Here is a 22251-nt window from a genome sequence, read left to right as displayed (position 1 = left end):
AGACTTTCCCAAATACATTTGGTCATGGAAACTCCTTCTTCACAGACCTCCTATGACCAAAAGTCATAGGAACACCTTTGGAAAAGGATGACTTAGAGAATTGTGTGAAGAAGTTCTAACACAAAGTGTCATTTGGCAAAACTTATATGAGTCATGTCAAGCCATTTAAAAAGTTTTACCTCATCTATGAGCATCCAAATAAGGAAAATTATACTTGACCTCAGAATAGGACAGTAACAACCACCTGTATAAACTGGTTGTTAAGATTCCATGCTACTGGGTCATAGTATCACCCTATTCAACATGAATGATATACAGTGTGTTTACATTAGCTTTTTTCCTACAACGCTTCTAATTAGAATTCTATATCTTTTATGACTCAGTTAACATGCTCTCACATTATCAAATATATGTTCATGAAAAAAAAAATTAACAGCCAGAGGACAAAATTACATGGATTATTTATTCACACATTTTTATAAAGCTGACCAAATGAATTTGACAGCTAATTATATAAAATTATCAATATCAACATGAATATACATTACTTCCTTTCTAGGATGTTTTTAAAGTGAAAGTTTATAAAAGGTGTTTTTTCAAGATACTACCATTCATCCTCCATTTTTAATGAAAAATTTTTTAATGAAAAACTATACATTAATTTGGTCACGAGCCATATTAAAATTATGCCATTTGCACCTTTAAGCTGGAAGATATTCAGTTAAAGTGTAAGAAAAAATATGTGGTTTATTAAAACTTCATTAAGAAAGACTTCGGGGTGTTTGCCCAGAAAGGGACTGGATTAACCGCAGCAGCGTATACCAGGAATCTTAAATGCTAAGGACCAAAAAAAAAAAAAAAAAAAAAAATGCTAAGGACCTGGTGACTCCACTTTGCAATTTTTGTAGTAACGCCACTCAAAAATGCTGCCATGACGCCTACCATGCTTAGGACCCACATTACACTTAGTGGTAAAGACTTACTGGTTTACTAATGCCAAAATCACTGGCTAATGTTGTCAAGAAAGTCAAACTTATAATTTCTGAACGCTTAAACAAAGCGGTAGATTACTGGAGTTTTTTAAACTTTCTAAACAGTTAACAGCATTATGTATAAACAATTTAGCTTAAAAGGACAAATTTAAATATTGACATTTCATTAAAAATACGTCATTTCCAGAAAAATCTAGATTTAGAAAAAGATGCCATTTTAGGTTACCTATAAAGTGCAGAGAAAAAAGTTATGTTTATTAAGAATTTTTTTCCACAGAAGACAATAAAACATATTGAAGAAAAATATATACTGCAAAAAATTTAAAAAGGAAAAACAATGCCTCCTGTAGTTTTATTTCACCATAGATTAACTTATGGTTCACCTAAGGTGATTTAAGATAAAATTTTAGGAACTACAATTTTCTTCTTCACAGGCAAAGACTCATGAGTTTCTGTTCTCTGATTATGTGATCAAAGAACAAACCCTATTACAAAGATGGCGCAAAATCTAGGCTTCCCCTTCTGGCTCACCCTCAAATACCAACAACTACAAACAAAATTTCCAAGTATAATTTGTAACCTTCAGGTAAGTATAAATTAGTTTTATCTAGGCTTTCATCATTTGGCTTCTTATATAATCTATCTTGTAAGTAAGAAAGAAAATTAAAACTAAGAGGTATTTGTATCACTTAATCATACACCAATATTTATTATGCAGATATCTCTAAAGTTATAAATTTATATATATTTATATAAATATTCCAAATACAAAAACATCTCTTTTACTGCTTTGCACGGTGAGCTAAAGTAAAAACACATAGAAAGAGAAGAAATTTAACAGACAGGAACATGGAAAAGCCCCCAAAGCTTTAATTCAAAGTAGTTCAGTTCATTTCTTCCAAGCACAGAAATTCACAGTATTTCTTCAGCCTTCAAATTCTAGACTTTCAAATTGCCATAGTGCCCTGCAAAAACTAATACATAAGCAAAATCACCAGCTGGTAACAACAAAATGGTTTTTGGTTTTGATTAATTATATTCCACAGAAGCATTTTCACAAGAGTAGAAATTTTGAGTTTCTAAGGCTTGTAACTCAAACCTGTATTATACTAGTAGGGTAAAGTTGACCCTATAATTCCTACATAACAAAAACAAAACAAAACCTTGAAACACTGAAGAACATGTGAAATTTAACCTTTCCTTCAGTTAAAAACAAAACAAACAAACTTGGAATCAGGTTAATAGCAACCATCTGAAATGAGAAATGAACAGTTCCATTACCTATCATAGATGAAAATTTCCTATCTCTCTTAGAAAGACCATCACAAGGAAATTACTCTTTATAAAAGCAATGGTAGTTTTGCCCTTAAAAATGATTTGGAACATAAACTGCCAAAAGCCTGTCATAAAATTTAAAAGTATTTTTATGTTTACTATAAAGTCAAATTGGTATTTCTACCACTATTGAATCTTACGTTTGCGTTAAGCTGAAAAACATAAAGAATATGGTCTCTAAGATATATTATTTCCAGTACTGAAACCAGAGATCACTTAAATTTTTTGACAACTATAAACATATACAGAACACAGTAGAAATATCAAAAAAGTATAATACAGGATACTTACATCATCATATATGAAACTCACAACCCCTTGTTGCAAGTGGTCTCTTCTCCTAAAGAAATCTTTAAGCAAAAAAATTACTTTTTCTGTTATAATTTAAAATCTATACTTTTAAATACTTGGTGTCCCCAGGTACTAAAAAATGAATAATTTTATACTCAGGTAAATCTTAAGTGATTTTATGTCCCAGGCAACTGAGATATGAAGAAAACTTTCCGAAACTGAGCTATAACAATTTTTCACTATTTATATTCCTAAGTTTTTAAAGCCTTAAAACTCTGATTAGATTTAATAGTGAATAAAGGGGGAAAACACATAATACCATCAACTTGCTGAAAAAAGTGAGGGACACCATTCAAGAAAATAGCTACATGATACTGTACCCATAAATGGTCCATACCTGTCAATGCTCGAAGCTTCACACAGCAAGCAACATAATCATCAAAGAAAATTCTGCCATTCTTGCTATAACGTTTAACGATAGCAGTTAATGTTTGAGGACTCAAGCTATAACCTAGAAAAAGGGATTGCTAGATTAAAACTTCCAAAACTAAACATCAAAAGAACACAACAAACAATGCATTCTTGTTAATAAAGTCATAAAACAAATTAACATTCAAAATTCATTACATAAAAATATACATTAGAAACAAAACACATTCCGATTGAAATTGATCAGACAAAGGTTTCATTACTAAGAGTGAAGTGGTACATAATTCTCACAATTCTAGCTTTGTAAAAAAGTGAAAGCTAGGAAAAAGAAAATAATTATCTTTTTGTGTTTTTAAAATATATTTTGATTTTGAAATAAGGTCTAGTGTATGTCACAGGTTTTTTTAATGCATCAATATTTCAACCCTGTAATTTTATAGTTCTTTAAAGAATATCAGAGCTCTGGGTGTTTCTGGAGGTAGCTGTCCAGTTTTCCCAGCACCATTTATTAAAGAGGCTGTCTTTTCTCCATTTTATGTTCTTGCCTCCTTTGTCATAAATTAGGTGACCATATGTGCGTGGGTTTATCTCTGGGCTTTCTATCCTGTACCATTGAACTATATTTCTGTTTTTGTGCCAGTACCATACTGTCTTGATTACTGTAACTTGTAGTATAGTTTAAAGTCGGGGAGCCTGATTCCTCCAGCTCCGTTTTTCTTTCTCAAGATTGCTTTGGCTATTCGGGGCCTTTTGTATTTCCATACAAATTGTAAAATTTTTTGTTCTAATTCTGCGAAGAATGCCATTGGTAATTTGATAAGTATTGCATTGAATCTGTAGATTGCTTTGGAATGGCAATCATCAAAAAATCTACAAACAATAAATGCTGGAGAGGGTGTGGTGAAAAGGGAACCCTCTTGCACTGTTGGTGGGAATGTAAATTGATACAGCCACTATGGAGAACAGTATGGAGATTCGTTAAAAAACTAAAAATAGAACTACCATATGACCCAGCAATCCCACTACTATACCCTGAGAAAACCATAACTCAAAGGACACATGTACCTCAATATGCATTGCAGCACTATTTACAATAGTCAGGATGTGGAAACAACCTAAACGTCCCACGACAGATGACTGGATACAGAAAATGTGGTACATATATACAATGGAATATTACTCAGCCATAAAAAGGAATGATGCCCCAGTGTTCACTGCAGCACTATTTACGATAGCCATGTCATGTAAGCAGCCTAAATGTCCATCAACAGATGAATGGATACAGAAAATGTGGTACATATATACAATGGAATATTACTCAGCCGTAAAAGGGAATGAAATTGAGGGCTTCCCTGGTGGCGCAGTGGTTAAGAATCTGCCTGCCAATGCAGGGGATATGGGTTCGAGCCCTGGTCCAGGAAGATCTCACGTGCCGCAGAGCAACTAAGCCCGTGCGCCACAACTACTGAGCCTGCGCTCTAGAGCCCACGAGCCACAACTACTGAAACTCACGTGCCTAGAGCCTGTGCTCCACAACAAGGGAAGCCACCACAATGAGAAGCCCGCGCACTGCAATGAAGAGCAGCCCCCGCTCGCTGCAACTAGAGAAAGCCCGCGCACAGCAACAAAGACCCAACACAGCCATAAATAAAAAATAAATAAATAAATAAATCTATTAAAAAAAAAAGAATAGCAAAGCAAAGGTTATTAGTGATCTTTGCTATCATTCAAACCTATATTTCCCATTGACTATATTGCTTACAAGTGTCTTTTATAGTCAAAGAAAATTTGAGAATCAACATGGTTACTCAGAGGGGGAAGAAATAGGAAAATGTTATTCCATTTTGTCCTATAACTCTTAATCTGTTTCTTCACAGATTTTCATCTTAACCACAGTCTTCTTACTATTTCCTTGGTTCTTTATTGTCTAGCCCAGTGGACTCCAAAAGTTTTTGAATGTGTACTTCTATGAGTAAAAAGTTTTGGATCACTCACTCCCATTATATGTGTATTCATTTAGTTTTAAATTCTATACATGAATTACTATTTGATTATTTACATTTTAAAGTATATATAAAACTAAAATTTAAAAAGAATGGAATAAAAGTAATTAAAAATATAAATTAATATATTCCACTTGTTGCACCCCTACAGATGGTCTTATGTATTTAATGAGATGTGTACACTTTACTGTGAAGAATGCTGGCCTAGAATTATTGTCTTTATATATTAATGGATTAGTAGATTTAGACAAAAGACATTAATCCAGTCAAAGGGAAAAATAATAAAAAAAAAATGCAACAGAAGATAATTCTATGCATAGCTATAATGAAATACAATCCAGGAAACTTGCTAAAAGTAAATGAAAGGAAAGGTATAAATTAATAGAAGTCATATATGCAAACTAATGTAATAATATGCAAATAAGCCCTGAGCTGTCTATTAGAGAATTATGATCTGGATGTGGGACGATAAAATTCGTAAGACTTCCCATAGCATTCTCAGCAAAAATAATTTGAATATCTTAAAATATATCTGAAGACCTTAAATTTGAAAAATACAGAATACCTCTTTGTTACACTCAACTGCCTATGTGAACTCTTCGGTGGTTTTCTTTTTTGCAATTGGTTATATTAATTTTCCAACACTGTGCTGAATTAAGAACCAAGTTTAATTCATTAGGAAGTAAGACTCTATAATTGAACTATACATGTTTATATGGCCAGGACTGTCCCTAAAATGACCATCTATTAAAACATCTATTTATACAACGAAACTAATCATGGCTTTGACTTTAAATTGGAATTTGAGATAATTTGCACTTGGTTCAGATTTCTGAAAGTTAAAAATCTTTCAAAAAGTTCTGTTACAAAAGAATTTTGTTTAAAAATGAGTGTAAATAAAATCACAAAAGTAAATACAATTAAGAAAACTACTTAAAATTGCACTAACTGTAAACAAGTTAAACACCATTTATATTATCACTTTTTGAAAGAAAATAGACTGAGAACCTTAGCTTATCAGAGATATGCTAAAAATAAAGTTACAGTCTTTTAAGATATTCTAAAATGTAGACTTCCCATTTTGAGGTTTTTCGGTGTCTGCTGTGTGTTCTACACTACATAAAAAAAAGAAGAAAAATAAAAAAAACAGTTTTTACTGCCAGAAAGCTAGACTATGTATGGAGACCTGTAATTGAGATAAACCTTTGCTGTCAAATTAGAGATCTTACCAAGTTACAAAAGAATACAATATAAATGGTAAGTGAGTACAAACAATTAGAATAAATTTAAGTATACTCAACATAGGAAATTCAGAAATTGTTTTATCAACCAGAATGTATGAAAGATCATCTTCGGAAAACTCATAAATAAAATGGTTTTGTTAAAGGTCTTTAATCAGAATGTATCTATAACCTTGAAATCATATTGGACAACAGCTGGTGAAATAATATACCCTTTTATTACTTAGCAAATTTAAACAATTAAGATTCATCTGATCAAAGAACAAAGATGACCTGGATCGATTCTAAAGAATTTAATATTCTTACCCATAGCAGCAATGGCTTGATTCAATTCATGATGCTCTACTGTGCCACTTCCGTCTTTATCAACAGTTATGAAATTTTGCTTCCAGGCATTAAGAGCTGCCCAAAGTTCTTTGAATTCATTAAATCCCATTTTTCCTGTGTAATCTCTCTGATAGTTTTATTAACAAAAATAAGTTTTGATACCAAAGAATCTACCCGGACCCAAAACTCCAAATAATTGACTAACAAATTGTAAGCTCACTTCTGCAAGAGTTAGCCAAATTTAGCATATAAATAGATTTCTGTGTAAAAATGGAAAAGAATGGAATTCAAACAGGACGTTACAAAGTATTGTTAAACTCTCTAGTTTACTATGATCATTTATATCTAACAATTGCCTTAATATTCTATATTCCAATATTTTCTATTTTTAGTCAAGGATACATCCAACATGGCAATCATAATTCTGCAGGTTTCTAAACTGAAGGCTATAAAACATATTTATTATTTGAATTAAATTCTGTCCGATTTTATTTATATAAAATTACAACAATTTCTGTTTTCAAAACAAAACATTTACAAATTGCCAAACATACACAATCACCCAATGAACAAACTTTGAATGTTAGGCATGCATAGTAAAAAAAAAAAAAAAAAAAAGAGAGACTAAAATAAAAATTACTACCTTCATACTACTCACATCTAGTAAGGGGATTTGGGTAATTAAATAAGCAATTATAAAATACTGAAAATTAAACAAGAGAAAAGGAGGGTTTCAGTCTTCCTAACACAAATGCCAAGTCAGGTTTAAGTAGATGTTGTCATACACTGAGATCACAAAACTTGAAAGTGTTAGAGATTTGGTTAAAGCCTGGGGTATATAGGAAGCAGAGGCATATAATGACTTCAGAAAGCCAGATGAGGACCAGGTCACGAAAGTCTTGAATGCCACCCTAAAGCTTTAGACCAATGGAAGTTACTAAAGGATTTTAAGGAACAGAGGGGCAATTCTAAAATTTCCATTTCAGAAACAGTAGTTGACAAAGAACATACTAGAGAGTAAAGTAAGATGGATCTGCATGTAGGTAAATCATCTGGTAGTTTTACTGCAATCAACCAAGTAAGAAAAAGATGAGCTTCAGAACTGAAAGCAACTGTTTTCTCGGGGGAGGGGAAAAGAAAGGAAGAAGAAATCAAGATAACAAGACAGTTTGCTATCTTAAAATCAGGGGTTATTAGGAATATTAACACTTTCATGTTTAAAGAACTATAACTGAGGACTCACTAGGCAGAATTTAATTTTTCTAAACCTTATCACAATTACATTCAACTAGCATGCTGATTTATCTCAAGACTAATTACATAGTCCCGATAAAGGAGATATGTCAGTACAGTTCAGTCAAGTTTACAAAGTTCTTACTAGTAACTCGTTAAAATAAATGAATGAATAAATAAGTAAAAATGCTTAAAATTATTTTACTTTATGCTATTTGATAAAATATTTTGAAATTTTTATAAAGAAAAAAACTATTTCAGCTAAATTTTAGACCCATTAAAGAAAATTATAGAACAATCCCAAAGTTAAAAGAGCTTTAAATGTTTCATATGGTGTCAATGTTAGAATAGGTGGTTACAGTATTTTCAGACTGACAATTCAATTGACAGTGAATAGCATTTACTATGAGCCAGGTAGTGTGTGTTTTGTGATTTCACATAAACATGCCAAACCTATCCTAGCCCCAGTTTTACAAATAAAGCAACTGTGGCCCAGAAAGATGAAGTTTCCCATGTTCACTAGCTCACAGGTGGAGGAGTCAGGATTGGAGACCAGCGCTCCTTCATACAAAAACTACTCAGGCAAGGAGGCGGAGAAATCTCTGGAATGGCATTCCATCATTTTGTCAAGTAAATGACATCCGTTTTGCCTTAAAGTTAATATGGCACACATTCATTAAGTGGGAGAATCTGAATAGATGATAATAAATGACAAAAATTGAGTCATCAAATAAGCAGAACTTCAATCAATCTCAAAATAGGACCAAGTATATGTAAGATTAAATATCTCTGACAAAGAATGGAGGGAGAGAATTTTTAGGAAAGTTGACAGATTTTCCCTCTCTCCCCACACCCCATTAGAATGGACAGAATTAAACTGAATTTCTAAAGTTGTAATCCTTGAGAGAAAAAGAGAATGAGAGAGGAAACAAAGGAATAAAATTTTGCAAGCTGGAAAAGTAGGTGGACCTAAGTTGACAACCTAGATCTGAGAAAGTGGCTTCCTGAACTTGCAATAAGACAGCCTGAGAAGCAGCCTGGTTTATCCTGGAGGAGACTCCAAACGTTTAAGAACTGGCGGTACTTCTGAAAATGGGTGTGAATGTAGAGACAAAAACCGAAGGACTGATTGAATGTCTATGTAAGGAGCCTTTAGAGCCCCCAATCCCCTCCTCGCTCCAGCTACATGGATGGCTACCCCGTCCACTCCCACGCCAGTAGACATCTGGGGTTTTATCCTCTGGAGAGCACTGTGCACTGCAGGAAACCAGGCACAGCTGAGGACAGGGCTATCTACTAAAACAAGGAAATTCAGTGACAATTTACAAAAGACTGAGAACCCTGCTGAGTCCTCCCTCCTCCCCTCCAGACGGAAGATCAACTGGACAACCAGCCCCAAAGGAAATCCCGAAAGATCCTGATACCCAGTGTTGGGAGGACACACTGCCCGGCCAAACCACCAGACTCTGAAGTCTACAGTCAACACCCAGCCTGGCTCTCAGGGCTTCTAACTGGCATTTTAGTTAAATATGAGCAAGCTAGGATCATCAGACACCTGAGAAAAGCACCTAATGCGAAAGATAGCCAAACAAACAACCTGGAAAAAAAAATTGGAGGAAGTAGGTTATGTAGGAAGAAAAAAACTTAAAAAAAAAATACATTAACAATCTCAGAGAGATAAGGAAAGACATCGCATTCATGAAAAAAGAACAAAGGCTCTTGGATTTTAAAAACATGATAGGAGAAATGAAAGACTCAATGGAAGGTTTCGAAAATAAAGTTGAGTGCTCGCTTCAGCAGCACATATACCAAAATTGGAACAATACAGAAAGTAGCATGGCCCTTTCACAAGGATGACATGCAAGTTTGTTCTGCGAAGCGTCCCACAGTTAAAAAAGAAAAAGAAAATAAAGTTGAGGAAATTTCCCCAAAAGTAGAGGAAAATAAGAGGTAGGAGAGAAAAGGTAAGAAAAGTGACCCAGTCCGAAGACAGGCATTCCAGAGACAGAAAATAGAGAAAACAGCACTGAACTAAAGCAAATGAGTTTCCAGATTAGGAGTGCCCACTGCATTCCCCACACAAACAGGCACAGCACTGTGACATTTCAGACTAGGGACAAAGAGAAGATCTCACAAGCCTCCACACAGTAATAACAAACGACATACAGGCAGGAAACAAAAAGATAAAGCAACAATGGAAGCTGGAAACAATGGAGCAATACTTTTAAAATTCTAAGTCAAAATGATTTGTAATCTGGAGTTCTATACCTGGCCAATCACTTAATTCTGAGGACAGAATGAAAGCATTTTCAGATAAAGTCTCAAAAACTTTACCTCCCATGCACTTTTATTAAGAAGCTAATTCAATATATTTTATCGAATTTAAAATGACAACAGGGATGGAATGAAGGGGAGATCCAACTCAAGAGAGAGAAGAAAGGGCTCCAGAAGGAGTGCAAGCATGACAGCTATGCACAGAAAACGAAGCACAACAGAAAGCTCCTGGATGAGGATTAATTTCAGAAAAAGCAAAAAGTTACATTAAAAGGAAAATTAATCATATATTATCACAAGACTCAGGAAGAGCACTTAGATAGTAACAATAAGGCAAATACTGATTAGTGACCTAATGAAAATTACTCAACAGCAGATGGATGAGGGGAGCTCCTGTGTGGAGTACAGGGACACAGGTGAGAGGGTTACCTCCTCATCACCCACAGCAGGACATAATAATTGATGATCAGTAAAATTGAAAATAAACAGTGATAAAGGCATGCTATTTTGAGATATGGAGGCAAATTTCAAAAGAATTAGCTGAAGAACTTTAAAGAGATTTTCTCTGCGAGTGGTTAACATCGGGGAGGGAGGAATGCACGCTGAACAGTATTTTCATAACAAGCTTTGCAGAATTATTTGGCTCTTTGAACTATGTGCATGTATATCTGTGATAAAAATTTTTTTTAATATTTTAAGTATGGAAACAAAAAAGTTAGAAAATGAATTTCCTAGTCCAATTTTAACAGAGGAAAAAAAAGATCTCACGAGAAAAAGTTCCACTAATTCCAGACTGTGTTAAACATTTCTGAAGTTCTTCAGCATCCACTTCACCATCCTGTTACAAAATAATTATAACCTGATTAATAAAATCAGTTGTATAAAAGCATACTAAAATGCTAACTAACTGTTCTAGGCCGATCAATAAATATGCAGTCTTCAAAATATTACTCTATTATCAACTACAAAATTATAGAGATAATTATTGACGGCAAAGGCACATTAGAGAACATCACACAACATGAATACTTTTTTCACAATCAAATTTTATTCTATTAAATTATTCAGGCATTTCAAATATAAGTTATATTCTCTACTTCTGAAAAATAGCATAATCACTCTGTCCTATAATAGTGCAAAGTAATACCTTGTGAGAATCATTATACCTCTACTTAAAATAGTTAGAAAAATGCCTAAAATGCTAAAATGTGTTCAGAGAAGTCTCAAACACTTTCCTTTCATGCCCATTTTGAGGGGAGATTATTTCTAAAGGATACTGAATCTTTAACTGGGAAGAGAAAATATCTTTTTCCTCCACAGCATTAACCTCAGCAAAATTTTAGAGTCCCCTCTGATTTTTTGTCCAAATATTCTTGTTTGACTTTCTTATGGGAAAAAAATTTTTTTTATCACAAACAAGAAACCACAATGGAAGTGAAACAGGTTGAATACTCTCATTATGTTTCAGTACCTCATCCTATTTTCTACAAAAATAAAGAGTAATTTACTTGGAAGCATCACATACACTGTCACAAATTCAGAACAACATCTCTGAGAAAGGATTACGGAGGCAAATTTAAAACACGTAATTTGTAAGAACCCAAGAAAAAAAACTTTTACAAACTGCTTCTAAGAAGTATTATAAACACTTCTAAGGAGTATTATAAACATTATCAGGCAAGTGAGAGACTAACCTTTAAATATAAGGAAGTTTAAGAAAACTCAGTAGTCACAGTAATGTTTTAATGCAATATTAAAAAAAGAATTAACGCAAAAATTCTGTGAATAAATATCCAGTTTTTAAACAAAGGATCTGACCCTGTTCTTGCATCATTCACTTCATTTGTCTCTTGATATTGACCCTGTTTAGGTCTATCAAGCCTGTTAGATTTACCTGACGGTTTTACATTTTTAAGATATTAAAGTATGTACTGGTTTATTTATTGTATTTTAGTCTGCCTGTTTCTGGAAAATAAACCCAAGTATTTATTAGAACAACTTAACTCAAGGCAAAGGATTTTATATTTCAGTGAAATCTGATTCTGGACACAGTCTAGGTGGGGAAAGTCACAAAACCACTAGGTACGGAAGGGTGACATGGGGAGAGGAAGGGAAACATGGAAGGGGACAAAAGGTGAGGGGGGGTGAGGAGAATAAACAAAAACTTCACTCACTGTAAGTTTAAGGAACCAATATTCCAAAGTATATGGAAAAATCTCATGTTCAGAAAGACAGTCCACAAGCATGAACCATTTTAGAACAAATTCATACAGGATGAAAGAATTTTATAGAGCAATCATTAAAACAAATACGCTAAGAAACAGATATCTTCCATTTAGAAAGAATCAGAAATTCATCCATTTAACATACATCTATTGAACAACCTAACATGTTCAAGCACCATTAAATGGACTAAGTACCAAGCAGTGTCCAAAACAAATTCCTCGCCTTCACAGAGGTTACATTTTAGTGGTGGGAGAGAAGCAGTAAAGCAGAAATTACATCTGATGGTAGTAAGTGCTGAGGGAAAAAATACAGCAGAGTAAAGGTGCTAAGAAGGAGTGTTGTGGAGTAGGGTGAGGAGGCCAATGGTATTTTACACAGATGGTAAAGCAGAGCCTCAGATATAAGGTGAATTTTGAGAAAGATCTGAAGAAAGCGAAGGAGCGAGCTATGCAGACATCTGAGGGAAGAGTGCTCTAGGCCCGAGTTGTCCAAAACAGAAGCCACTAGCCCTACATTCCACTGAGCACTTAAATGTGCTTAGTCTGAACGGGGATGTTCTGTTAGTGTAAAATACACACCAGATTTCCAAGACTTAGTAACCATGACATAGAGTAAAATATCTTATTAATAAGTTTTACATGATTACATGTTGAAATGTTAATCTTTTTTGATACACTGGGTTAGATAAAATATTCTATTAAAATTAATTTCACCTGTTTCTTTTTACTCCTTAAAATGCACTACTTGGAGGCTTGAGAACTACACATGTGGCTTGCATTCGTGGCTCACACTCTATGTAATTTGGACAGTGCAGTTCTCGGCCAAGAGAACAAGTACAAGGGTCGGAGGGATGTTCCTGGTGTTGCTATCATCTTCACTCACTCACCCTGAGCACGCCTCTCCCTGTACCGTTATCATTTCCCACAGGTCTATCTCCCTGACTAGACAGAGATCGTCTAGGTCAGTATCTGAGTTTCATTTATCTTTCATCCCCAGACCCTAGCCCAGTATCTAGTACAAAGCAAGTTAGCTGTTTGGTAGAATGAAGATAATTCCTTTGGTTCCTCACTAAACTGTAGTCATTTCTGACACTTTGTAGCCATATTCATTTACTATTTCGAAAGGTTGAAACTATTACAATTTCTCGTTCAAGTATGGATTAAATTTAAAAATCTAAAACCTAATTAATGAATGAAATTCTATTTTACATGCGTTTTTATAGAATTTTGGAGTTTTTCTAACAACCTGAATAGCTTTGCTAAAAGTTATTTATCACTATCAGAAAGCATTATCCTGGTACATTACTTCATACCCGTATTTCATACATTTTTACAAAAACATGTTATCTTAATTAACTGACTAACAAGCAGTGTCTTCCTAAATTATACGGAGAAAATCCAAGTGATCATTTTGGATCTCTTTACAGGCAGTTTGAGCTGAGGATTGTGATCAACTATCTAAACCCTCGACTAAATCACTTATCATTAGTGGTAGAAAACTGCATTTTCTAATTAAATATTAAGAGTTTTATATAGATAATTAACCAAAAATCAATTGCCCTTGGTTAGTTTAACTGATAGGCAGCAAGATTTTGAAATGATATTCAAGTTCAAGTCCTATTTGTTAGGCTAATCAATCTTAATCTCTACTTACTCATCTATAATAAGAGTACATCCATCTTGCCTACCTCACAGAGCTGCTGTGTGGAAAAATGCAAGCAGTGTGCACATTAAAGTTGTTGGTATAATCAAGATACTTGTGTGTGTATACGTGTGTGTGTGCATGTGTGTATTCATGAAGGTACTAACCAGAATTTCCCTGAAACAATTGATGATTGAATCATTACTGTTAGGAAAACATCCTCCTATAAAAAGGGACACTGCAGAAACTTTTAATTGGACATTTCTCATAGAGTATCTTTAATTATGAGGCCTATCAAAAAGAATATAGCTGCAGAGGTGAGTTTGGTAATTAGGTTCTAGGATCATAATGTATAAATCTGATACTACACTTGAACCCTTAAAGCCAGACAAAATTCATCATATAAGAGAACTGTCTAAATATTTGGACTAAAAATTGAAAATGAGATAGTTTATGCATCCATTCAATGACTAATATTATCCTAGTGCCTCCTGGGTAAGAGACAATATGACAAGGGCCATGTCCTTATGGAATTTAATTATTCAAAAGCACAAGACTGAAAAATTTAAGGAAAGTATCAAATAGTACAATCATAGCAAATCATTGTTGACAACTGTTACAATGAAATAGTTCTTAAGTCAAAAAAAGTCTCTAAATATATATGTCTGGTTCTTACGTTTTAAGTTGTAATTTTATAAAATGGATTTATTATATAGTCAGCTATAGATAACATAGTTATTCCCAGTATTATACTACCAATACTTAAGAGTTCCTTGCAGATAAGAGTGGTATAATGCAACAGTTAGGATTGCATTTAGCTGCAAAACAATTAGAAAATGTTATAAAAGGGGCTTAAACAAATCAATGTTTATTGTTTTATACAAGAAGTCTGGGGCTATGCAGAACAAGACTCTGTGGCAACTTAATGAGGCCATCAATCTCTTTCCATGTTTCTGCATTCCCCATCCATAGGCCTTTATCTCAAGCTTGTTGCCTCAAGATCACAAGATGGCTGCAGCACCTCCATACTGCAAGTCCACTTTCCAGGCAGGTAGGATGAAGGAGGAGAAAGGGCCAACACTAGTTCCAGGAAAGCTTTCCTCATTTGGAAAAGGAAAGTATCCCAAAGAAATTACACCTATTTCTCAATGGCCAGTCTTATGGCACATGGTTACCTTTACACAAAAGTGTATGAGATGGTATTAGGGCTTTCCAACCGCTACCACACGTGAAAAGGGAAAAGGAGGTTTTGAAAGGAATTCGGGTAGCCAAAACAGTGTCTGCCACATGTAATAATTCTGTGCATATCCTCTATTTCTAGAAAGGCATATGGGACCTAGTGAACATTTAAGTGACTGAATAATGAATGGAAAATGTTATCAAACTTCTATGAAATTCTATGCACTCAATAAATCATTCTTGACCACTATGAAAGAAAAGAGACATGGATTGTGACTGAGACCCAAGTATGAATCTCTGTCTCTGCTCATTAGTCTGGTATTTGCCCCTTCATTCTGCCTTGTTTCCTTTATCTTTTCCTGATTTGCTTTACCATCAAGCCTCTCCCGGAAACATCCACAATTTACAAGTCTCCTTTGTGATACTATGCCCCAGCTTCCTCAAGGAGATTTACAGAGATCTCTTTTTCCCAGATCCTATCTGGCTCAGTCTCCACGCACCACCCTGGTTACTCCTAACGTGTTAGACATCAAACTAACAGACCTTTTAATGAGATAATTATGACTACCCTCATCTCTGATCTCAAGAAGAAAATTAGTCTAGATAAGTTTAAAATGCAAGTTTCATATACATTTAAAATGACATACTAAATAAAAGAGTTGACATTTGTTTTAAGTTGCAATCATTTTATAAAACTGATATTTGTGCTATATATTTAGTTTTTTACCTGGTCAGCAACAGCAGTGAAGTATGTCCACATGGGGTCTCCCGCTGAGGAATAACTGTCCGGATAAGCTGGGCATGCAGGGTATCCACCAGGGAGCACAGCCGGCCCTGTTCCTGGCACTGGCTGTCCCATTTGCATCTGATTGCTAAAATTTCCAAACTACAAGAGCGAAAAAGGAGAAGGTTATTAATACAAATATTACCCATTATCCACTGAAGTTGGTTTAAAAGAAAATACTTACGAGAAGTCCGTTGAAAAGCAAAAATCGAGTTACTGAAAGCTCCCAAATTATCACAAAAGCTGTTAGCTACAAACTGCGAGATGCCCTGCATTACTTAATTCAGCTCATTAACAAACGTTATCCAACATGTTTTAAAGTGTTAAAGACAAAAGAAGTCTCTAGCCTCTAAGAATGAGGTACACTTTAAAAAAGTAAAAAATACAAGAAGCAAAAAGTAAAAAATACAAGAAAATTTCACCTAGAGTAAAACTAAGAAGTAGTATACCTAAAGACACATACATAGAATACATGGTAAATACAATACAACAAAATTGTGAATGAATCATGGGAAAATGCATAGGGCTGAAACATCCCCTCCACTAGAAAATATTTATTTTTTAAAAAGCAAGATAACAATGAACAGAACAATAAAGTGATAGTTCCAACAATGGTCCTCTTCAAAAGTGATAAGAATAACAACAACGAGAATACCAACAATAATAATACTCAGCTAACATTTATTGAGAGCTTTTTATATTGCAGGTACTGTTCTAACTACTTTCCATCTACCATGTGATTTGATTTCCCAACAACTCTGTGAGATATGAAAGTACTATCCTTTTTTCAGTTGAGGATGTGAAACTTCAAGAGGTTTCTGAATTAGTTAAGGTCAAATGGCTAGTAGGAAGTAGACCATGATTCAAATATGAAGCTGACCCCAGAGACTACATACTGTTTGTTTCCTGCTATGGCTCTGCTTACTGTCTTCTTTTCACTTTGGAACTTGGTATACATTTTTTTATATCTTAGAGAGACATCTTACTCACTGTTTTTAATGAGTCTGGAGGAGGAAGAAGTGTCAAGATTGTTCATTATTCTATTTGGAACAAAAATCTTGATCTGCATCTTTGAAGAATAAGCAGAGATTGATGGAAGGCAAAAAGAGAAAAGAATTCTAAGAGGGGGAAAAAGGCAAAAGGTAGGAGCCTTTAGTGGCAGTTTGAAAAGCTGCAGCATGGGATATGGTAAAGGCAAAAGGTATGCAGGAAGTATGGGAGCTCCAGGAAATGTGCTCAAGGATCAAAAACTAGATTATGAAGCAATGAAGTATAAGAAAGGGCACAATAAACATTAAAACAATATAATGAATTTGAAAAAAAAAGTGATTGTTTAAAAGTTATTCTTTGAAAAGAGACAGACTGTTAAAGGACAGGCCAGTTTCTGGAATAAAAAAGAGAAGTGTATATAACCACAAAGAGAATTCAAATTAAAAAATACATATTAACAAATGCTTATGAACATCTCTTTACCAATACATTTGAAAATGTAGGGGCTTCCCTCGTGGCACAGTGGTTAAGAATCCCCTGCCAATGCAGGGGCCGTGGGTTCGAGCCCTGGTCTGGGAAGATCCCACATGCCGCGGAGCAACTAAGCCCGTGCACCACAACTACTGAGCCTGCGCTCTAGAGCCCGCGAGCCACAACTACTGAGCCCGCGTGCCACAACTACTGAAGCCCGTGCACCTAGAGCCTGTGCTCTGCAACAAGAGAAGCCACTGCAATGAGAAGCCCGCGCACCGCAACGAAGAGTAGCCCCTGCTCGCCCCAACTAGAGAAAGCCCGTGTGCAGCAATGAAGACCCAACACAGCCAAAAATAAAATAAGTAAATAAAATAAATTTAAAAAATTAAAAAAAAGAAAATGTAAATGAAATGGGCCTTCTAAAAGTATCTAAATTCTATAAATTACAAATATTGACTTAAGAAAAAAAAACTTCCTATTTCTAATAAGGGTAACTAGGATAAGATCAATCTTCATCAAAAAAATAAAAAATAAAAAATTTTCATAAAATATTATTTTTTAATATTAAAGGAAAAAGGTAAAATTTCCTCATTCATACGGGGAAACTTCCAAGCCAATATTGGGGACAAATCTAGACCCAGAGTAAAAGGATTAGCAAAATTCCCAACGCAGCTTTTGCTCTGAGGCAATAACAAACACCTAGACTTTGGTTCCAAGGCCTCCAAGGACACGGAGGGCAATCAAGGCGTGGGGCATATCCAAGAAATTAAGGCTTACTGGAGACCCTCACACCTTAAGCTTCACAGAAGGAAGAAAAACTGAAAAAACTTTTTTCTAAGAAGAGAGGCCAAACTAAATATAAGCCTATTAGTGAAAAACTCATGTTGAGTTGGTGCCAGGAGACTGGCTATAGACCCTCTACTGTGGCATCTCCACGTGTGCCTGGAGGGTTCAGCATACTTGTGTTTTAATCAAAGTCAGGCAAGCAGTATTATATGAAGAACTTGGCCTTAGGAATAACCTTCTATCTACCTTTCCTTCCTGTCTCGCAATATTAACTTCTCCAAAATCCAAAAATGTCAGAGCCTGGTGGTGACCAGATGAAGATGGTTGCAAATTCTTTGCAACCTTTCCCCTGCAAAGGCAAAGACTTTTCTCTACTCCCTTGAATCTGGGCTGGGCCTGTTTCAGCTTTATCTGGTAGCAACTGCACCGCAAGCATTCCACGCTTAAGACTTTAAGAGGGCTAGCAGCTTTAGCTTCTCTCGTAGAACACGGCCAGCATGAAGAAGCTCAAGACCCATGTGGAAGGGCCCACATGGAGGGAAGCTCGGACCCCTATAGCCTACAAAGTAAACCCTGAAAAGTAGTTTATAATAAATTCATATTTCAAGTTGTCTTCCCAATAGTTTCAAATGAATCAGAACTGATCATTAGGTCATCATTGTCCTCACCTGGTAATGTGACTGAAGAAAACCTTGGACTTAAAAGTGTCAGCAATGTCATTTTCAGGTAGTTTTGCACATTTTTGAATCTTCAGTACTATCTTTGATCCCTAGTTTCTTCCCAGAAATTTTCAACTACTTGTCCATTTTGTGAGGGTTACTTTGGTTAAACTAGATCATATAATCTGTAACCCTGGAGAATTCTGCACATATAAACTGTGTAGTAAGTCACAACAGGCTGAGAGGAAACAAGTGAGAGGCCAATGCATAGAACTCCACTTCATACCTCAGGATACCAGCTGTACCTTATGTCAGTGTTCTTCAAACATTTGCTTCCCTATCCCTAAAACGATGTTGAAAAGTTATATACCTTTCGCCACAGTTTATGTCGACATACGACGTTCTTAAGTTTAAATAGTTGTAAAGAATGCAATGCCTAATATACTGTAAATCTCGACATTCACAAATGATGTTTTACATCACTCTTTGGAAAGTATCCGTTGCTATCTACATACTATAATGATCTGATACTTGCTCCCACCCATTTTTTTTTTTTTTTAAAGAGAAATGAAAAGGCTCTTCTGGAACATTTAGAAATTTTACCTTTTTCCTTTTATTCTTGGAAATTATTTTTTATTCTATTTCTTCCTCATCTGTATAAGCTTTCTATGCTTAAAATGTATCATTATGCTTGAAAATACTGATCACACTATAACACTTACCTAAAATATAAATATGTATGTAAATTGAAATTTTAAATTTTGTTTTATTTCCTGTTACCATAATGGATACTACAATCACAACTCCCAATTCCCAAAAATGATGCAGGATAAACAGTTACATAAGAAAGTATAATTTTCTCCACCTCCCCACTCTCCCATCCCCGCCCAAAAAGTCTACAAGAACACTGTCCTTGGTAGAATAGTAAACATTAGAAGACATTTAGCATACCTTAATTTATTCATAAGCAACATAGAGAACAGCAAAGAAGTGGTCAAAAAATTCAGGAAAAGGATGTCTAGCAAAACTGGAGAAGAGGGGGTTAGGAGGGTTGGACGGAGGGTGGACCACAAAAGATTACTGGAACAAGAAAAAGGATGCTTTGTTCCTCCATTCCAGGGAAGAAATTTCTAAAAACACTCCACACCCTTGGCTCCACAAGGACTCGTCTAAGGGTTCCTCAGGGACCAGAACACCTGCGGCTCCCCGCTCGGCCCCAGCCCCGGCTTCCTGCACGGCGCGAAGTCCCGGCGCCGCCGAGTACCAGAGGCGGGCGAAGTTAGCAGGGACCGACCGAAGGCGGATCCGGCACGTTGGCACCGCCCGCCGGAGTGCCACCCCCCGCGGAGGCAGAGGCCGCGCCGAAGCGGCCAGGACTCACCCCTCCTCCGTATCCCGGGTAGGCCATGACAATCTTGCGAACGTCAACCGTCACCCTTCAATTCAGCGTCTGCCAGGCTGGGCGAAAAGCGGAGGTGCAGCTGCAGGCGCAGGTGAGGATGATAGACTCGCCGGCCGCGTCGTTCACTTCCTCGAGACCAACCCCTCCCGGAGTCCATCTCTGCCCTACTCAGCTCGGATTGGCTGAGACCGACCCTTCGGAGCCTATAGTACCTAAGCCCGCCCCTTCCCCGAGGCTAGTCCCATCCATCTCGTCTCTGATTGGCTTCACGCGCCCAGCCTTTTCCTATTCCTCTTTTATTGACTCGCTTGGGTCTTGCGCTCTCTCCTCGCTAAACCGAGAACCCTTTGCAACAGTAACTTCCACCCTTTTTGGAAAGGCTCTCTAGGTCGGTTTCTTTTCTCCTTAGAAACCCCAGACCAGCAAGTGCATGACTTCTTTTAACCTCCACTCTTTTGAAGCTGGACTACCGAATACGTATCTATGAATTTCAAAACTTGAAGAGTTACTTACGTCTATTTTTGCGTAGCGTTGATGTCACATCATCAAAACTATGAAACCTTGACCTCTACTCCAAAGGTAGTGCTTCTGAGCTAAAACTCTCTTGACACCAAGTTTTACCAAAAGGTTATTATAGTTTGTTACATAAATGGTGACCAGAAGTTGCCAGATTTAGCAAATAAAAATACAGGATGTCCAGTTAAATTTTATTCTAAAAAAAGGAGGAAATTTTTAAAATATGAGTATGTCCCAAACATTGCATGGGTCATACACTTATACCAAAAAAATTATTCGCTGTTTACACGCTGATAATATACAAGGCATCCTATATATTATCTGGCAACCCGACAAATGACTCAACATTTGGGCAAACTCTTTAAGTTGTGCCTCCTAATTATATCCACCGAGGAACAGCTTGGTTTTTAATCACTCGGTGCAAAGTTAAATGCTCAATTACTTTGATTTATTAAGTAATAGTCATTGACAGTTCTGCTTTTCTCTGGAGCTCAAATGAATTTTGCAGCTCCAGCTTGAAAAGGACAGGACACACACAGGGACCGGACAGTTGTAGACTTAGTTTAAAAACAAACAAAAAGACCATAATGATATTATTTTGAGTTATCTCTGAAGAATAAGACAACTGCTAAAATGTTTCTTAAGAATAAGGATGTGGAAGAAAGTGTCATGTATTAGCTGAGGAAATCAACCTTGCAAAACTGAGTAACTGTTGGTCAGTTACATTACAGAGGAGGAAGCTATTGAACCTTGTGAAACCTAATTTTCTCAGGAAGAGACAGAGAGAAAGGAAGATTGCTAAGGTACAAGCCACTCTTGACAAAATGTGCATTGGTTCCCCTAACACAATAAGAAATACTTTAGCCAGTGAGGTTAAATTATTGGCATAAATAAATAAAGGGGGATGGTAAAACCTATTTGATAAGAGGAAAGAACATTTGACTCATTAAAGCATCAAGTGATAAAGCATTACAAAGCAAAACAAATCATTGCGAAGTTTTATTCTAATTGATTAACTGCGTATTCAAAGAAATACTCAGGATCAAGTGTTTTACATTTACAATCTTAGTCTAAATGGCTGGTCAGAATTTTTGTGCATCTTCTTTTCATCATACTAGCCTTACCGATGCATTACATTTTTGTCAAAACTCCATGGGTTCCTTGCATTTCTACATATGTAGTTTCAGGATAGGGATAGTATTTTCCTCAAGGGCAGAGAGAAGATTTGCTGCAAGATAGCAAAGATAATTTCTCCTTCCAGGGCAAAGTTTGCTTAGGTTTGCTAGCAAGACTTTCCTAAGCTTAGAGTTCCTTCATGCTGATTCAAACCCACTGCTTCTGCAACACCCACCTAGGAGCTCCATTTTACTCAGTGGGACTTGGGAGCAAAAGGAATGCATGAGAACCTGAAGCTCATGCTGCCTGTGCTGTAAGTAACGAAGTTCTTTGTCTCTGACAGAGGAATCTCA

General features: G+C 35.8%; 1 protein-coding gene and 1 non-coding gene across 2 annotated transcripts; one reads left to right on the top strand and one right to left on the bottom strand.

Annotated features, from left to right (window-relative positions):
- Positions 1 to 1777: 1777 nt before the first annotated feature.
- Positions 1778 to 20371, bottom strand: GCA (grancalcin). The gene is made up of 8 exons (XM_036858097.1): positions 20246 to 20371; positions 15899 to 16057; positions 10894 to 10963; positions 7021 to 7064; positions 6598 to 6745; positions 3016 to 3129; positions 2619 to 2677; positions 1778 to 1966 (listed from the first exon to the last, which is right to left on the bottom strand). The coding sequence occupies exons 1-8, from the start codon at positions 20270 to 20272 to the stop codon at positions 1940 to 1942; spliced, it is 648 nt and encodes a 215-aa protein (XP_036713992.1). The 5' UTR covers positions 20273 to 20371; the 3' UTR covers positions 1778 to 1939.
- Positions 9636 to 9744, top strand: LOC118898579. The gene has a single exon (XR_005020728.1). It is a non-coding gene; the product is annotated as a U6 spliceosomal RNA (small nuclear RNA).
- Positions 20372 to 22251: the final 1880 nt, after the last annotated feature.

Source organism: Balaenoptera musculus, chromosome 7 (assembly GCF_009873245.2).
Source record: "Balaenoptera musculus isolate JJ_BM4_2016_0621 chromosome 7, mBalMus1.pri.v3, whole genome shotgun sequence".
Taxonomy (NCBI): domain Eukaryota; kingdom Metazoa; phylum Chordata; class Mammalia; order Artiodactyla; family Balaenopteridae; genus Balaenoptera; species Balaenoptera musculus.
The sequence above is the reverse complement of the archived record's forward strand: the minus strand, read 5'-3'. Positions and strand labels throughout refer to the sequence as shown.

Excerpts from the sequence above, each read along its gene's own strand:
- GCA (XM_036858097.1), bottom strand. The coding sequence starts at position 20,272 with ATGGCCTACCCGGGATACGGAGGAGGG. Across the intron at positions 10,964-15,898 it reads TCACTGCTGTTGCTGACCAG|GATGGTGAAGTGGATGCTGA; the intron begins GTAAAAAACTAA and ends ATTTTGTAACAG. Across the intron at positions 6,746-7,020 it reads TTATGATTGCCATGTTGGAT|AGAGATTACACAGGAAAAAT; the intron begins GTATCCTTGACT and ends TAAAACTATCAG.